Genomic DNA, 13,860 nt, shown 5'->3' on the forward strand with positions numbered 1-13,860 from the left:
TCAAAAGGATATAATTTTTTAGAAATTTGAATTTCTTTCTGCAATTTAGATGCCGCCCACCTGAATACTCAACAATGCTCCCTTTTACACGTTTTAAAAAAGTATAATCTTTCAAGTGTGAAATAAGAGTTACATCAAAGGGTAAGTGAAAATATCAGCATTACCTGGCTGTAAGCCTGTATATAGGCCTATAAAGTATGATCGATAATATGATAATTCGTTTTTTTTTTTTTTTTTTCCTTTTTTGTTTTGTGTTTTTTAGGCTTACGAAACAAAAAAAAAACAGTGTGGAATCTTTATATTTTTTTAAGCAGAGGAAATTTCTCAATTTATTTTCATCACTTTTGAAGACCTATTACCGGCATATTCTTCTATGATCACTCCATCCCTGAGATGCAGTGACTCGCCAGATAGTATCAGGCGTGATAACCACTAAAAGAAGATGACGTAATTGGGTTCAAAGTTCTGCATGGTCCAGTTCAAGCCTGTCCAAACACGACGCCACCTTATCCCAAAAGGCTTTGGTAGGAGCCAAGTGGGGTCCCTCAGGGCCACCTTTGTGGACCTTAGAGTAGTACTCGCAGAGTCCTTTGCTATCGGAGTATCGTATCTTCTTCGGCATGTGCTTGGCCATGTACGCATGGAGAATCTTCTCGCTGCATTTCCTTTTTGAGGCACATTCCTCGAAAGCTGTGGGTTTGAAATTTGAAAGATAAAGAAACGTCTGTTAACATTATTTCCTTCGCTTTCTCTCGAAAAAGACTTGAATTGTATCTAAATGGGGTGTTGCAAGAAACTTGCGATCAATTGCAAGTCTATTTTGGGTCCCTTAATCAATCACATGTCTTGTAGTTAATTGCAAATTAGTGATTGATTGGTAATCTGCTCCTATAAACACGAAGTTTAATCCAATTTTCTACAGCTAACGTTAATGTATCAGTTGTAAAATTGCAACATAATTGATCGCGAATATTTTCTTGCAACACCCTCTTAGACCTAATATTAGGAAATGGGATGGAGATTGATTTAAATAAATCTTTAAGCTTCTACTCAGTAGGCCTATAAAAGCTCACACAATGTTACTTGATTATCCCCAGCCGATTAAAGTTTTCTATTTAAATACAACATTAGCCCGCAAAATCTATCTACAGGCAATATTAAACAGACTTTTACGATGTAAAAAGCATAAAAATGATAAACATTCCAATCTTTTTCTTTTCATTATCATGATAAGAGTAGATAAAATGTTAAGTGTTACTTAACAAAATAGACATATCTATAGTAAGCAATTTTTCACAATGTTATGTTTGCCACCCCAACCAAGATCTGGGGCCCATTTCATAACGTTACAATTGCGGTAACTTTGCCAAACAGGGGAGCATTTATTGAAAGGATTTGTCGGATGTTTCCTCTGACAAGTCCTGTTATATCCGACAGTCAGGCGCGGATCCAGGGGGGGGGGGCACAGGGGGCACCTGCCACCCCCCCCCTTGAGAAGCAAAATTAAAATTTGTAATGTAAACATGCCATTAAAACATAGACGTGCCACCTCTTTTGAAATTGAAGATTTTTTTTTTTTTTTGCTTGTAAAATTATTTCGTGTACGAAATATCCTTAATTTGTGGTTGAAAACCTTTTTTCTTTTTTGCTTGTCAATTTTTTTCGGGTACGAAATATCCTTTATTTATGGTCGAAAACCTTTTTTTTTTGGCTTGTCAAAATTTTTCTCCGAAAAATTTGCCCCCCCCCCCTTTCGGAATATCCTGGATCCGCCCCTGCCGACAGTTGCCATAGTAACAGTGCTTTTCGGCCAATCAAAATCCAGGAAGGTTGTCAGATCTGACAACTTGTCAGAATAAATAGTGTTAATGAAACGTTATGGAAGTGACAAAGTCACAATAGTTTTTAAGGTTTTATGAAACTGACAGCTGGTGTCTGGTGCTTGGGGGTCAACCTTAATCAGGGGTGTGTTAGTGGTAACGAATAAAAAGATCTGAAAAAACTGAAGAGTATTAAAAAATCTGAAACAGAAAGAGCTCCCACTTTTTGTACAGAGGAAAGCAAAAAATAAGCTGAAATTAAGCTGAAAATCAAAACAAAAAGAATCTGCAAACAGCTAAAAATCTGAACTCTCACACCCCTGCATAATGGTCTCTTGCTCTCTAGCAACATCGGCATCATCAACTTACATTTGCCAATGGTTTTGTTCAGCTCCAGAGCCTCTTCCCATTGTACATAAGAGATACCGAGCGGGCCACATGGAAGATAGGTGTACTCCTCGTGGCACGACGGATAGGGCGGTTTACAACCCGATTCGGCTTCACAGATACATCGGATACAGTTGGCTGGAACCGGTTGGTATTTACCTGTAGTTGGGAATGGACATAAGATCACTTAAATCGCGGTAAAACAATATGGCATTTGCAAAAATCACAGAAAAATAAAACCAGCTTTTTAATGTAAACATCTAAGGATCTCAGCTAGGCAACTTTCATGTTAACTATACGACCGTTGCCCATGGTAACACACCTTCAGTTGAGTCTACAAGACCTGTGTCTCGTAACACATAGCGATTAATCGTACGCTTTATTTCTACAATTGATTGTACATTGTATTCAATTAATCGTAGAAAAAATGTTGTACGATCATTGCTAAGCTTAATTTGTGTTACGGGCCACATGGGAGCGTTTCATGAAAGGACTTGTCAGACGTTTATCCGTCAGTTGCCATAGTAACCGTGCTTCTCATCCAATCAGAATCAAGGAAAGATTTCAGATCTGACAACTTGTCGGACAAAATTTTTGATGACAGTATACCCTGGAGCACTGGCGGATCCAGGGGGGGGGGCACAGCTGGCACCTTTTGAGAAGCAAATTAAAATTTGTAATGTAAAAATGCCATTTAAACAGAAGTATGCCATTTAAACAGAAGTGTGCCCCTCTTTTGAAAGTGAAGACCTTTTTTTTTTTGCTTGTCAAATTGTTTCGGCTACGAACATCCTTAATTTTTGGTTAAAAACCATTTTTTTTTCTTTTGCTTGTCATTTTTTTACCTCCAAAATATGTGCCCCCCCCCCTTGGAAAATCCTGGATCCGCCCCTGCCCTAGCTACTTTCGACCAATCAGATGCATGGATTATTGAACATAAAACGATCTTTCAAAGATGTGAACAACGAACGTAGAGGGCAGCAACACACAAGCGTGTTGCTCTAAGGAAGGTCAACTCCGCTCGAATTTTGTGACCACTTTAAAAAATAAGGTGGGGTTTTGGGAAATTTGTCGAGTTGATTTTTTTTCATTTGTTAATTTCAAATATTTTTTAATGAACAATTATTAGATCGGTTATTCTGGGTATAAATATTAAAAATATTACTTTCATTTTTAAAGAAAATATTTAGCTTAAATAATCATGATTTTGACATTTTTCCTCATTTTGGAATATTAAGCCTGTGACGAGGATACCTCATATCTCTTATTTTCTTCTGCTGAATTTCGCTGCACCACTAATAAATGCATAGACAACCACCGTAATAATCGAGGTCATTTTTCTGGCCTGGGTGCGCCGAGTCTGGGCCGGTCGCTCAGCTAGCTAGTGACGTTGATGATGCGCTGGGGCTTCAGGCGACTCGTCATAGATCTAGCAACTTAGACAATGACGTCTAATTTGCCTGGCCTGATTTGAAGTGTAATGGCTTCAGGGCTGACGTTTATCAACGATGATTGTTCAAGGTTAGATTTCAAATTTTAAATGTCATTTGACTTTTAAGTCTATAAATCTGAAATAAAGGCGCTGTATCCCCGAAATCCGGGTCTAAATTTCAACTCTGAGTCCGAGACCATGGCATGGACGGCGAAAAAACAACCCATGCATCGGATGCATTGCATTGGCTGCGCGCTGCGCTGCAGCTGCACTGTGATGATGGGTTCAGCGAATTAGAGCTCAGAGAAAATAAGGTGGTTATATTCAATCCCGAAATGCTTTGCGAGTGGTCACAAAATCGTCTCGACGCAAATCACCTAATACAGCCGTCTGGTGAAATCGCTGATAACAACAATCACCGATTTGGTAATGATTTTAGTTTCCTGAAACTTATATTTGTAAAGTTTTAAATATCAAAGTATGTTTTTATATGTATGTATATTCCTCAACATATTTTTTAAGTTATCTTTGATATTGTTGTAGTCATATTCTTTCATATTCGTTTTTTGATCGCTACTAATTTGTTGTTGTATTGGATCGGCATTTGATTTCGTTGGCATGAACAATAAAATACGCGCGCAGCTCAGCTGCATGCGCGTATCGAGTTGACCTTCCTGACCTTCCTCATAGCAACACGCTTGTGTGTTGCTGCCCTCTACGTTCGTTGGATGTGAACTTGTTAACGAGAATCAAAGATCAGTAATTAGACCCAACAACGAGACCTTCAACTGGTAATCTATAAAAGGAGCCTATCGAGTATTTGAAACCAACTGATGATACCAATTTAAATCAGCCAATTAAAACCAACTGAAAATAAATGGCTGATGTTTATGGGTTTTAATTAGAATTTTGTCCCGCTGTGTTTCATCCCAAAAATTGAGAAGCATAACAATAAAAAATAAACGCATTTGGTTTTTTTTATTATTATTATTATTTCATGGCTTGGATTCCAATTTACGGGGTGCGCACCCCCTCCCTCCCTTCATGGATATTGGCATCTAAATTTGATTTGACTCTTTTGGACTAAATTAATGGTCTTAAGAATGGGTGTTAAAAAAGTAATAGAAACCAGTACGCATACCCAATCTGCCAATGGATTAACACTAAAACAGAGTTCAAGTAGATCTGCCTCTCTCATAATCTATGCCTCGTGGCGTGGCCATGCACAGCCGAGCCTATTCATTTGGCCATTAATTGCCCTTTAACCTTACCTTTTGACGAAACTTTCCCAAGTGAGAATCCAAGGCAGGCAAAAATAACAATAACTGGCAATGAAACTTCTCCCATTTCTACCTCATGAGTCTCGCAACGTTCTAATTTATGAATTAGACTGTAGGCCTAGGTTATTTACTGTTGCAAACAAACACCATCCCTCGCTCTCGCCTCGTTCTCGGAGCTCGGAGCCGGATATCGGAGATAGCTAGCTCCTCCTTGTTTTATGATATAGAGCACAAGCACATGCACGCGCACCATTGATTAGCATACTAGTACGCGAGACAGTGTCTATGCTTTTTTTTTCCTCACATAGTACAGTCCCACAGAGGCCAAAAACAAAGCTCTAAATAAAGTGATGAAATCATTGAAAGGCTCTATAGACTGATTGATACATCAAAATGATTAAATGAAATCCAATGCCCTGTTACAGTGTTGAGCTTTAAGTCACATATGCATACAATCTGAGTCTAATTTGGTACCTCTTTTTAATTACTTCTTTGTTTACCTTTTACATGACTATCGACTAGCTACAAAGCTGGTGCGCGTTTATCGCTTGCGTACGCGCTTATATAATATACTAAAGCCGCGCGCCTAACTCGACATACTTGCCTTGTTTTATAAACTTTCATTGCTCGCTAAGTTAGGCTTTGCTGCATCTGCTGTTCGTCTGAAATTTAGAAGTTCATCGAAAGTTCTGCGGCAATCATGGCACCACAAATAAGGATCTTATTAGCTATTTTCATCATTGCAATGTGGAGCAGCTATACATCAGCATTGTGTAAGTTTAATGTTTATGCTAGCCTATGCATATGGCTGCTCTCATTAACGTAACATACCGTAGAACCTAACTTAGAACCTTTCAGTTTCAATTAAGTTTTGATCACCCCGCACTGCCAAAGCCAAGGTAGGCAGTAGACCTAATCCAAGAACAGTCAACAGACTAACCTGTAACGTTAGATCTAGATCGAGGGCTGATATAGTGATATTCGGATCGTATTTAATTTTGTGAAATCATTCTGCCATGGCCATGGATATGAAAGAGAAACTCGGTTTTCCATGGCATTGAGCCTTTGAAGTTTGAGGTCGATACCATTTGTGCCACGCCCACGGCCCACGCTTGATTGAAATAAGATCCCCCTAGGCCTACACTGTAAAAATGCTATTGCTAATTTAGCACTAACACTACAGTAACCAACAGTGCTTGTATAGTGACTGCACTACGTCTACGAGTGCTGATTTTCTAATTTAAATTTGAACTAGAAATTCAGCACTCGTAGTGCAGTTACTATTCAAGCACTGTATTAAAGTGCTAAATTAGCAGTTCATTTTTTACAGTGTAACTTTAGTAACGTTTGGGTGTAGGCCTAGGCCTAGATCTAGTAGGCTAGTAACGTTAGACCGCCCTAGTCCTAGACACTGCACTCGATCTGCAGATACCATGCACTTCTACCAGGTTTTGTTAAGGTGGGTAAAATGTGCGCTTGATAGAATATTTTAATTTTTGGAATGAAGAGACACTAAGTTAGAGCCTGCATGGTGCAGGCTTGAGTCTTCCTTTGAATGGGTGATTTCAAGTCCGGTGTTGGCCTTGGTGTTGGTGTTGAAATTAAGATTGCTTCCCCTAGCTCCAAAACTTATTAGATTCTATTACATCTCAACAACTAATGAGTGACTTTTCGGGACCATCTTCACTTCCTGTTTGATGTTATTGTGTAAAAATTGACCTAACACCAACACCAAAAGGTCAACACTGAACTTGAAATCACCCGTTGATGATTGAAAGGTTATTCACCCACACCTTTATGCCCTCCTCTCACTAGCGTATCTACGGGGGGGGGGCAGGGGGGCACTCTGCCCCCCCTGACGAGTCACAACCCATGCAAAAACGTATGTTTTTTTTTTTTTTTTTTTTTTTTTTTTGCTTGTTAATTTTTTTCTGGTACGAAATCCTTTATTTGTGATCGAAGACCTTTTTTTTTTTTTTTTTTGCTTGTCAAATTTTTTGGCGGACGGTTTTGCCCCCCCCTGTGGAAAATCCTAGGTACGCCACTGCCTCCTCTCCTTTGGTTTTGCTTTGGCTTGCACACAAAGTCGACTGCGTGTATATCTTGGACAGTTCGTCTAACGTTAGCGCTAGTTCAGACTAGATGGATCTAGGCCTAGATCTAGATCTAACAAATCTAGGGCCTAGATCTAGATCTTACAAATCTAGGGCCTAGATCTCATGTAGGCTTAACAACTTTAACGTTAGATCTAACCTACATGTAGTATTAGTACGTTATTTGTTTCACCGAGACTCTAAAAAAAAATTTGAGTCTCAGTGAGGAAGCGGAGCGACGTGACCATGCAAGCCCGGGGGGGGGGGGGGGTAAAGAAGGATGTACTAAAGAAGGAAGAAAATTGAAGGAATACGAAACTAAGAAAGAAGGAATAAAAGAAAGGATGGAGGAAAGAAAAAGATAAAGAATGAATGAAAGTAGGAAAGAAAGAAAGGAGAAAATAAAGAAAAAAAAGATTTAAAAAAATGAAAAGAATGAAGGAATGCAAGACAGAAAAAAGGAACGAACAGAAGAAAGTAGGGAGATAAAACGAAAGAAAAAGAGAATAATAGAATGAATGATAGTAGGAAAGAAAAAAAAGAACTCAAGGAAAGCAATTAAAGAAAGAATGAATAGAAGAATGAAGGCAAGTATGGGAGAAAGACGAGCAAAAGGAAAGAAAAAAGACAAATGAAGTACCGGTAAATGCAGGAAAGAAAAAAAAAGGACGAACAGAAGACGGTAGGGGAGAAAGTAGTCAGGAAACAGAAGGAAGGAAAAGAATGAATGAAAAAAGGAAAAGAAAAGAAAGATGGAAGGAAGGAAACTTAAGAAAGAATGAATAGTGTTATGCTAGTTTGATTTTTCTCTATTAATTCAAATTAACAATTTGCTGGGGTGAACTTGTCCTTTAAATTGCGATAAGACTTTTGTCCAGCTAAAAATAGGCCTATTTGACATTATTACTTCTCTGTTCTAAAAAGGTTAGATTAAACGCCATATCACTTCTACCAAAAAATATTTGAATCATTAGAATTAATTTTAAACATAATCATTAAAGATCGGAAGATTTTCAGTAATTAAGCTACAAAGTATTTACTTCATCAGAAGTACCTGCGGCAAGACTTATGTCCATGACTTGGGATGGTATTCTGAGATCCATTTTATCTCAGATAAAATAAAATATTTTATCTCCGTGAAAATCATTGGGATAAAATACCCTTAAAATCTTTCCGAATTGGTATTCTGAGAACAATATTATCTTCATTTTATCTCTGTAAGACACACCTATTTTTTAATCAATATCCAATTAGAAACGCGCTTTTATAGCTCTCTCATATCACTCAACCAATGGAAATCCATTCCGCTAGGAGGTGTGGCGAAGGAGTGAGATTGCGTCAATTTATTTGTATCCTCCACCACACCCGTGAATGAGTGGAAATAACTTGATACAATTTGATGCCCTTTTGTTTGTTTGTTTTGGGTGTACATTTTATTTTGGGGATTGCTGTTTTTTCAGGGGATGAGGGGGGCGTGGCCCCGGACAATCCTGAATCCACCCACCCCTGCAAAACATCCGACTCTTGTTTTATTATATCTACACAGTCATGTACCTCTATATTCTTATTTCGTACACTGCAAAAACTCCGGTGTTGATTTAACACCAGCCCGGGATCTATTATGTCCACACCAGAGAAGTGTTGAAACAACACCAGTTTGGAATCAAACCGATGCTGTTTTATTACTAATTGGTGTTGTATAAACACCTATCTGGTGTTAGAACAAAACGAAACTGGTGTTGATGTGGAAGAATGAAACTGGTGTTCTTTAACACTTCTCTGGCGTGGACATATATAGATTCCAGGCTGGTGTTAAATCAACACCGGAGTTTTTGCAGTGTACTAGACAACCAATATCCATCTGTTTGAAGGAGTTTTAAACATTTTTGTCTCGCCTGTATAGCAGAGCGAGACTGTAGGCGCCGCTTTTCCGACGGCGGCGGCGGCGTCAACATCAAATCTTAACCTAAAAAGGCTAAGGTTAAGTTTTTGAAATGACATCATTACTTAGAAAGTATATAAACCTAGTTAATGAAACTTGATCATAAGGTTAATCAAGTATTACTCAACATCCTGCCCGAGTTTCAGGTCACATGATTAAGGTCAAAGGTCATTTAGGGTAAATGAACTTAGACCATGTTGGGAGAATTATTTTCAAAATCTTAACCGAAGGTTAAGTTTTTGAAATGACATCATAACTTAAAAAGTATATGAACCTAGTTCATGAAACTTAGGCATAAGGTTAATCAAGTATTAGTAAACATCCTGCACCAGTTTCAGGTCACATGACTAAGGTCAAAGGTCATTTAGGGTCAATGAACTTTGGTCAAGTTGGGGGTATTTTTTGAATTACTATCATAACTTTGAAAATTTATGAATCTAGTTCATGAAACTTGGACATAAGGTTAATCAAGTATTAGTGAACATCCTTCCTGAGTTTCAGGTCACATGACCATGGTCAAAGGTCATTTAGGGTCAATGAACTTTGGCCAAGTTGGGGGTATTTGTTGAATTACCTTCATAACTTTGAAAATTTATGGATCTAGTTCATGAAACTTGGACATTAGGTTAATCAAGTACCACTGAATATTCTGTGCGAGTTTCAGGTCACATGACCATGGTCAATGGTCATTTAAGGTCAATGAACTTTGGCCGTGTTGGGGGTATTTGTTAAATTACCATCCTAACTGTGAAGTTTATGGATCTATTTCATAAAACTTGGGATATAAGAGTAATCAAGTATCACTGAACATCCCCTGTGAGTTTCAGGTCACAAAATCAAGGTTAAAGGTCAGTTAAGGTCAATAAACGTAGGCCATGTTGGGGTAATTGTTGAATTGCCATCATAACTTTGAAAGTTTATGGATAGAGTGAATGAAATGTGGACATGGGTGTACCGTTCAAATGTCATATATGGTCAATGAACGTGGTATTATGTCATTATATGAATGGTGTTTTTGTGAATGATTATTTTATAGTAGTTTTCAAAGTTAGCACTGCTGCTATATTAAATCGCGTAATGCAGGCGAGACTGCCAGAGGCAAGCCCCCGAAGCTACCGCCATTTTGTTTAATCCATTAGAAGCTAAAATAAGCCCTCATTAATATTATTTTCGTACGATGCTCCCTCGTCAACTGTGGTTTTGTACGTGTATTAGACAATACGCACATCAGCGCAATGACAAAGGTCAACTTGGCAAATTCATTAATGTATTCATTTTGTTACGCGCTCGTGACGCGAAGGATTCAGCGAATCAAGCAAGCGCAAATCTGAGACGATACGTTGCGCTCTATAAAGTATCGATATCACAAGCGATATCACTTAAAAACAAAGCGTTGTTTGTATTGCGTCTTATAGGCCTTTGCTAATTCCAAAAGGGAAGATGAAAAGAGTACTAGTAGTAGATCAAGTCGTGATTAGGTAAAGAGGTCTCTAGTGCTTTTGCCATCCCTAAATCGTAGTCAGCGGCCGCGGAACTGGGGGGGGGGGGGCTGGGGTTTAGCCCCCCCCCCCAACTTTTTTCCAAAACCGTGTACAAAAATGTAAAAATGACCATATGATTGTGATTTTTAGCATGGTCAGCCCCTCACTTTTGGCTCAGCCCCCCACTTTGAAAACCGTTCCGCGGCCCCTGGTAGTTACCATACTTGTAACTCATGATGAAACGGTCCCCAATTTATCATGTTTAATACGTTTCCTGTCCCCTTTATTCTCCCGCATTTCTTGCTCTGTTTTTTTTCTCCATTTAATCATTTTCCCACTCAAAATTCTTTTGTGCCGCCTTTCTCCTACATAATGTAGAGCTCATTTTCAAAAGGGGTTAGGGCCTAGGTCAATTTTTCATCAAACTTGATTTTTTTTGTCTTAATGAATAGATTTTTAGTAGCTATATAAGATGATACCATAGAAAAGTTGAAATTCCTATTAAAAAGTGAACTAATATGGCAAAGAAAAATCACCTTTTTTCAAAAGGGGTTAGGTCCAATTCAGTTTAGTTGCAAAAGGGGTTAGGTCAACACAGACTTTTTTTGGAAAATAATATCTTAAAAAATATGAAGACAAGTAGATATCTTTTATACCTAATTTTATGTTCTCATGGTAGGGTATCATGAAAATTCAGTTTCGCACAAGAATATTGCAATATGGGAGAATTAAAAAAGAATTATTTTCTTGGACCTAACCCCTTTTGTAACTAAACTCTTCTGAAAACTCATTTTTCAAAAGGGGTTAGGTCCATTTTTCATGTATTTTATTGTTTTCTGTCTCTAAACCTCTAAATTTTCAGTCACTCTGATGATACCAAAGAAAATTTGAAATTCAAATGAAAACGTGAATGGAAGTGGCAAAAAAAAACTCACTTTTTTAATCAAAAGAGATTGGATTCACTTCAATTTACTTGCAAAAGGGGTTAGGTATACAATGATATTTTTTTAAAGTATATAGAAAAAATTGAAGACTGGTAGATTTCTTTTATACCCAATTTTATGTTCACATGATATAGTAGTACATCATGACAGTTTAGTTTCTCATAAGAATATTGCAATAAGTGAGAATAAAAACATGGTTTTTCTCGGAATGGTCCAAAGTGGCGCTAACCCCTTTTGCAACTAAACTCTTCATATATTTCCTTCTCCTTTTCCCACTTGTTATCTGTCTCCTGGTTTCCATAAATCTCGTCTTATTTCTCTTCCACCCCTTTTGTTCCTACTTCCCACATTCTAGCTCTCTTACCACCCCCCTCTAAATTATCTCTTCATATGTGCCCCTCCATTTCTTTCTCATCTCTTTTCAACCCACTTGTCATCACTCTTTCCCTCTCTCGATCTTCATCTCATTTTGAATTTTGCCAATTCCAAATCCCTTTCATTTTAGCTCTGTACAAATACTATATGAACACAAATGAAAAACATAAAGGAATTATCTGGTTAGTGGTGAATTTTATTAATTAGCCATTAAAAAATATCACATTATCAGATGATTAAGCTTTACCTTTTTCTTAAGCGTATGTTAATACTTTGAACCAAAATATTTTTTTTTGTATGCTGGGGCAGCGATCCTGGGGAGTAGGGGGGCACAGTTCCCCCTACTTCTTGAAGCACTGAAAAGTGCCTTTTTATGCAAGAAAAATGCCCTCTCACGAACGTGTACTGTGTCCCTTTCACCTGACGAGAGCTTGTTTTAGGTGTTACCAAGTGCTCTTCCTTGTATGCAATTTTTTTTACCCAAAAATGCCCCCCCCCCGGAACGTGTTCTGTGCCATTTCATCTGAGGGCCAGTTTCATGTGTTTAAGAGTGCCCCCTCGCCTTCTTGTAAGTGCCCTTTCTCGAATCACTGCCCCCTTTTACCCAAGAAAAGTGCTCCTAAAGAACTTGTTCTGTGCCCCTTTCACCTGAGAAGGACCCGTTTTATGGTCACCATGATTGCCCTTTGAAACAAGAAAACAATATCCTCATTTCGATAATATACTTATGAAGAAAATCCTTTGTGCATTAAGTTTAATAATTCATGAGTGGGGGTATATAAGCAGTTTCGTACAGATGGAGGGGGGGGGCTTGAAGGACTCTTGCCCCCCCCCCAAAAAAAAAAAAAAAAAAAAATCACGACCAAGAAAAAAAAAAAAAAAAGGGAAAGAAAAGGGTGAAATATATCATTCTGAATATTTTAGATTTTCTTTTTAAAAATGTCAAAATTTTGCTCGCTCGCAACTTCTTAAAAATTTCACGTAATACAGCATTTTCCCTATGTCCCCCCCCCCCCCACTTTCAACTTCACTCCGCCGCTCCTATTTGTATGTTTATAGCTTCTCCTTTTGCAACCAGTTTTAATGAAAGTCAACAAGAAATTTCATACGTCATGAATTTGGGGTTGTGATAATAATTTAGTTTTTTTTTTGAAAAATTGGACTTGGTATAAAACAACCTTTTCCATTTTCATAAAGTGGTTCCTAAGTCAGACTCTTGAATTGTTGGATTTCTTGAATGAAAACATCTGTTACACCAGTCCTGCAGATTGATAAAATAGAGAAAGAAAATCAATGAATTTGAATTAAAATTGTCGTGATTTATAAAACACAAATGTTTTAAGAAAAGTGAGACTATGCATATGTTTCTTCAACACATAACAGGAAATCTTACTTCTACTAATTATAATTTTTTTATAAACTTGTACTTCTATAAAGCATATCACTTAAACCTGTTCTATGCAGTTTACATACCACTCTACATTATAACTACATGTACTCTATGAAAAAATGTCAGAGATTTCTCATAAATATGAATATATGAATCAACATATGTAAATTATATAGTCAGAATTAAAGTTGATATGTTTTGTTGCACAGAATATTTTGATCTGTGATTAAAAACGACACTAACTATAATCTAAAAACAAAATTGAAATGGGTTTTTCAAAGGCAGGTCTATTTGTTGCCAAAAAAAATGTGAACAACCTCCATTATTAAAAATATTCACTAATTAACTCACTCATATAACTGCTGTAGGTTGTATTTCTCTTTGTGGTCTAGTCGCTGTTCTATTAGGCCTACTTCACCAATTATTTATCATCGTCAATCACCTCCATGGAAATTGTAAAACTGCATCATCCTATTGGACAAAATGTAAAATAAAAAGATTTTTAAAAATCGTAAATCTACAAATATGAAATATGAATATCACACTAAAGAATGAATAAAATGAATTTTGTAAACTATGAAAAATAAATATTGCTTTGTTTATAAACAAATAGGAAATAAAAAGCCCATAGTAGATCAAGGACATGACCTTACCGGTATTTTATAAATTTGCCCAAGGTACATAACTTTTGGCATTGGTTCTATTTTAGACTCGAG

The 13,860-nt window shown here is 37.3% G+C and overlaps 1 protein-coding gene across 1 annotated transcript; it reads right to left on the reverse strand.

The window, feature by feature from the left end:
- Positions 1-457: 457 nt before the first annotated feature.
- Positions 458-8,115, reverse strand: LOC129266554 (lysozyme-like). The gene is made up of 3 exons (XM_064104249.1): positions 8,067-8,115; positions 2,190-2,366; positions 458-690 (listed from the first exon to the last, which is right to left on the reverse strand). Exons 1-3 carry the CDS (start codon positions 8,113-8,115, stop codon positions 458-460), a joined length of 459 nt encoding a protein of 152 aa, XP_063960319.1.
- Positions 8,116-13,860: the final 5,745 nt, after the last annotated feature.

Source organism: Lytechinus pictus, chromosome 8, assembly GCF_037042905.1.
Source record: "Lytechinus pictus isolate F3 Inbred chromosome 8, Lp3.0, whole genome shotgun sequence".
In the NCBI taxonomy this organism is placed as follows: Eukaryota; Metazoa; Echinodermata; class Echinoidea; order Temnopleuroida; family Toxopneustidae; genus Lytechinus; species Lytechinus pictus.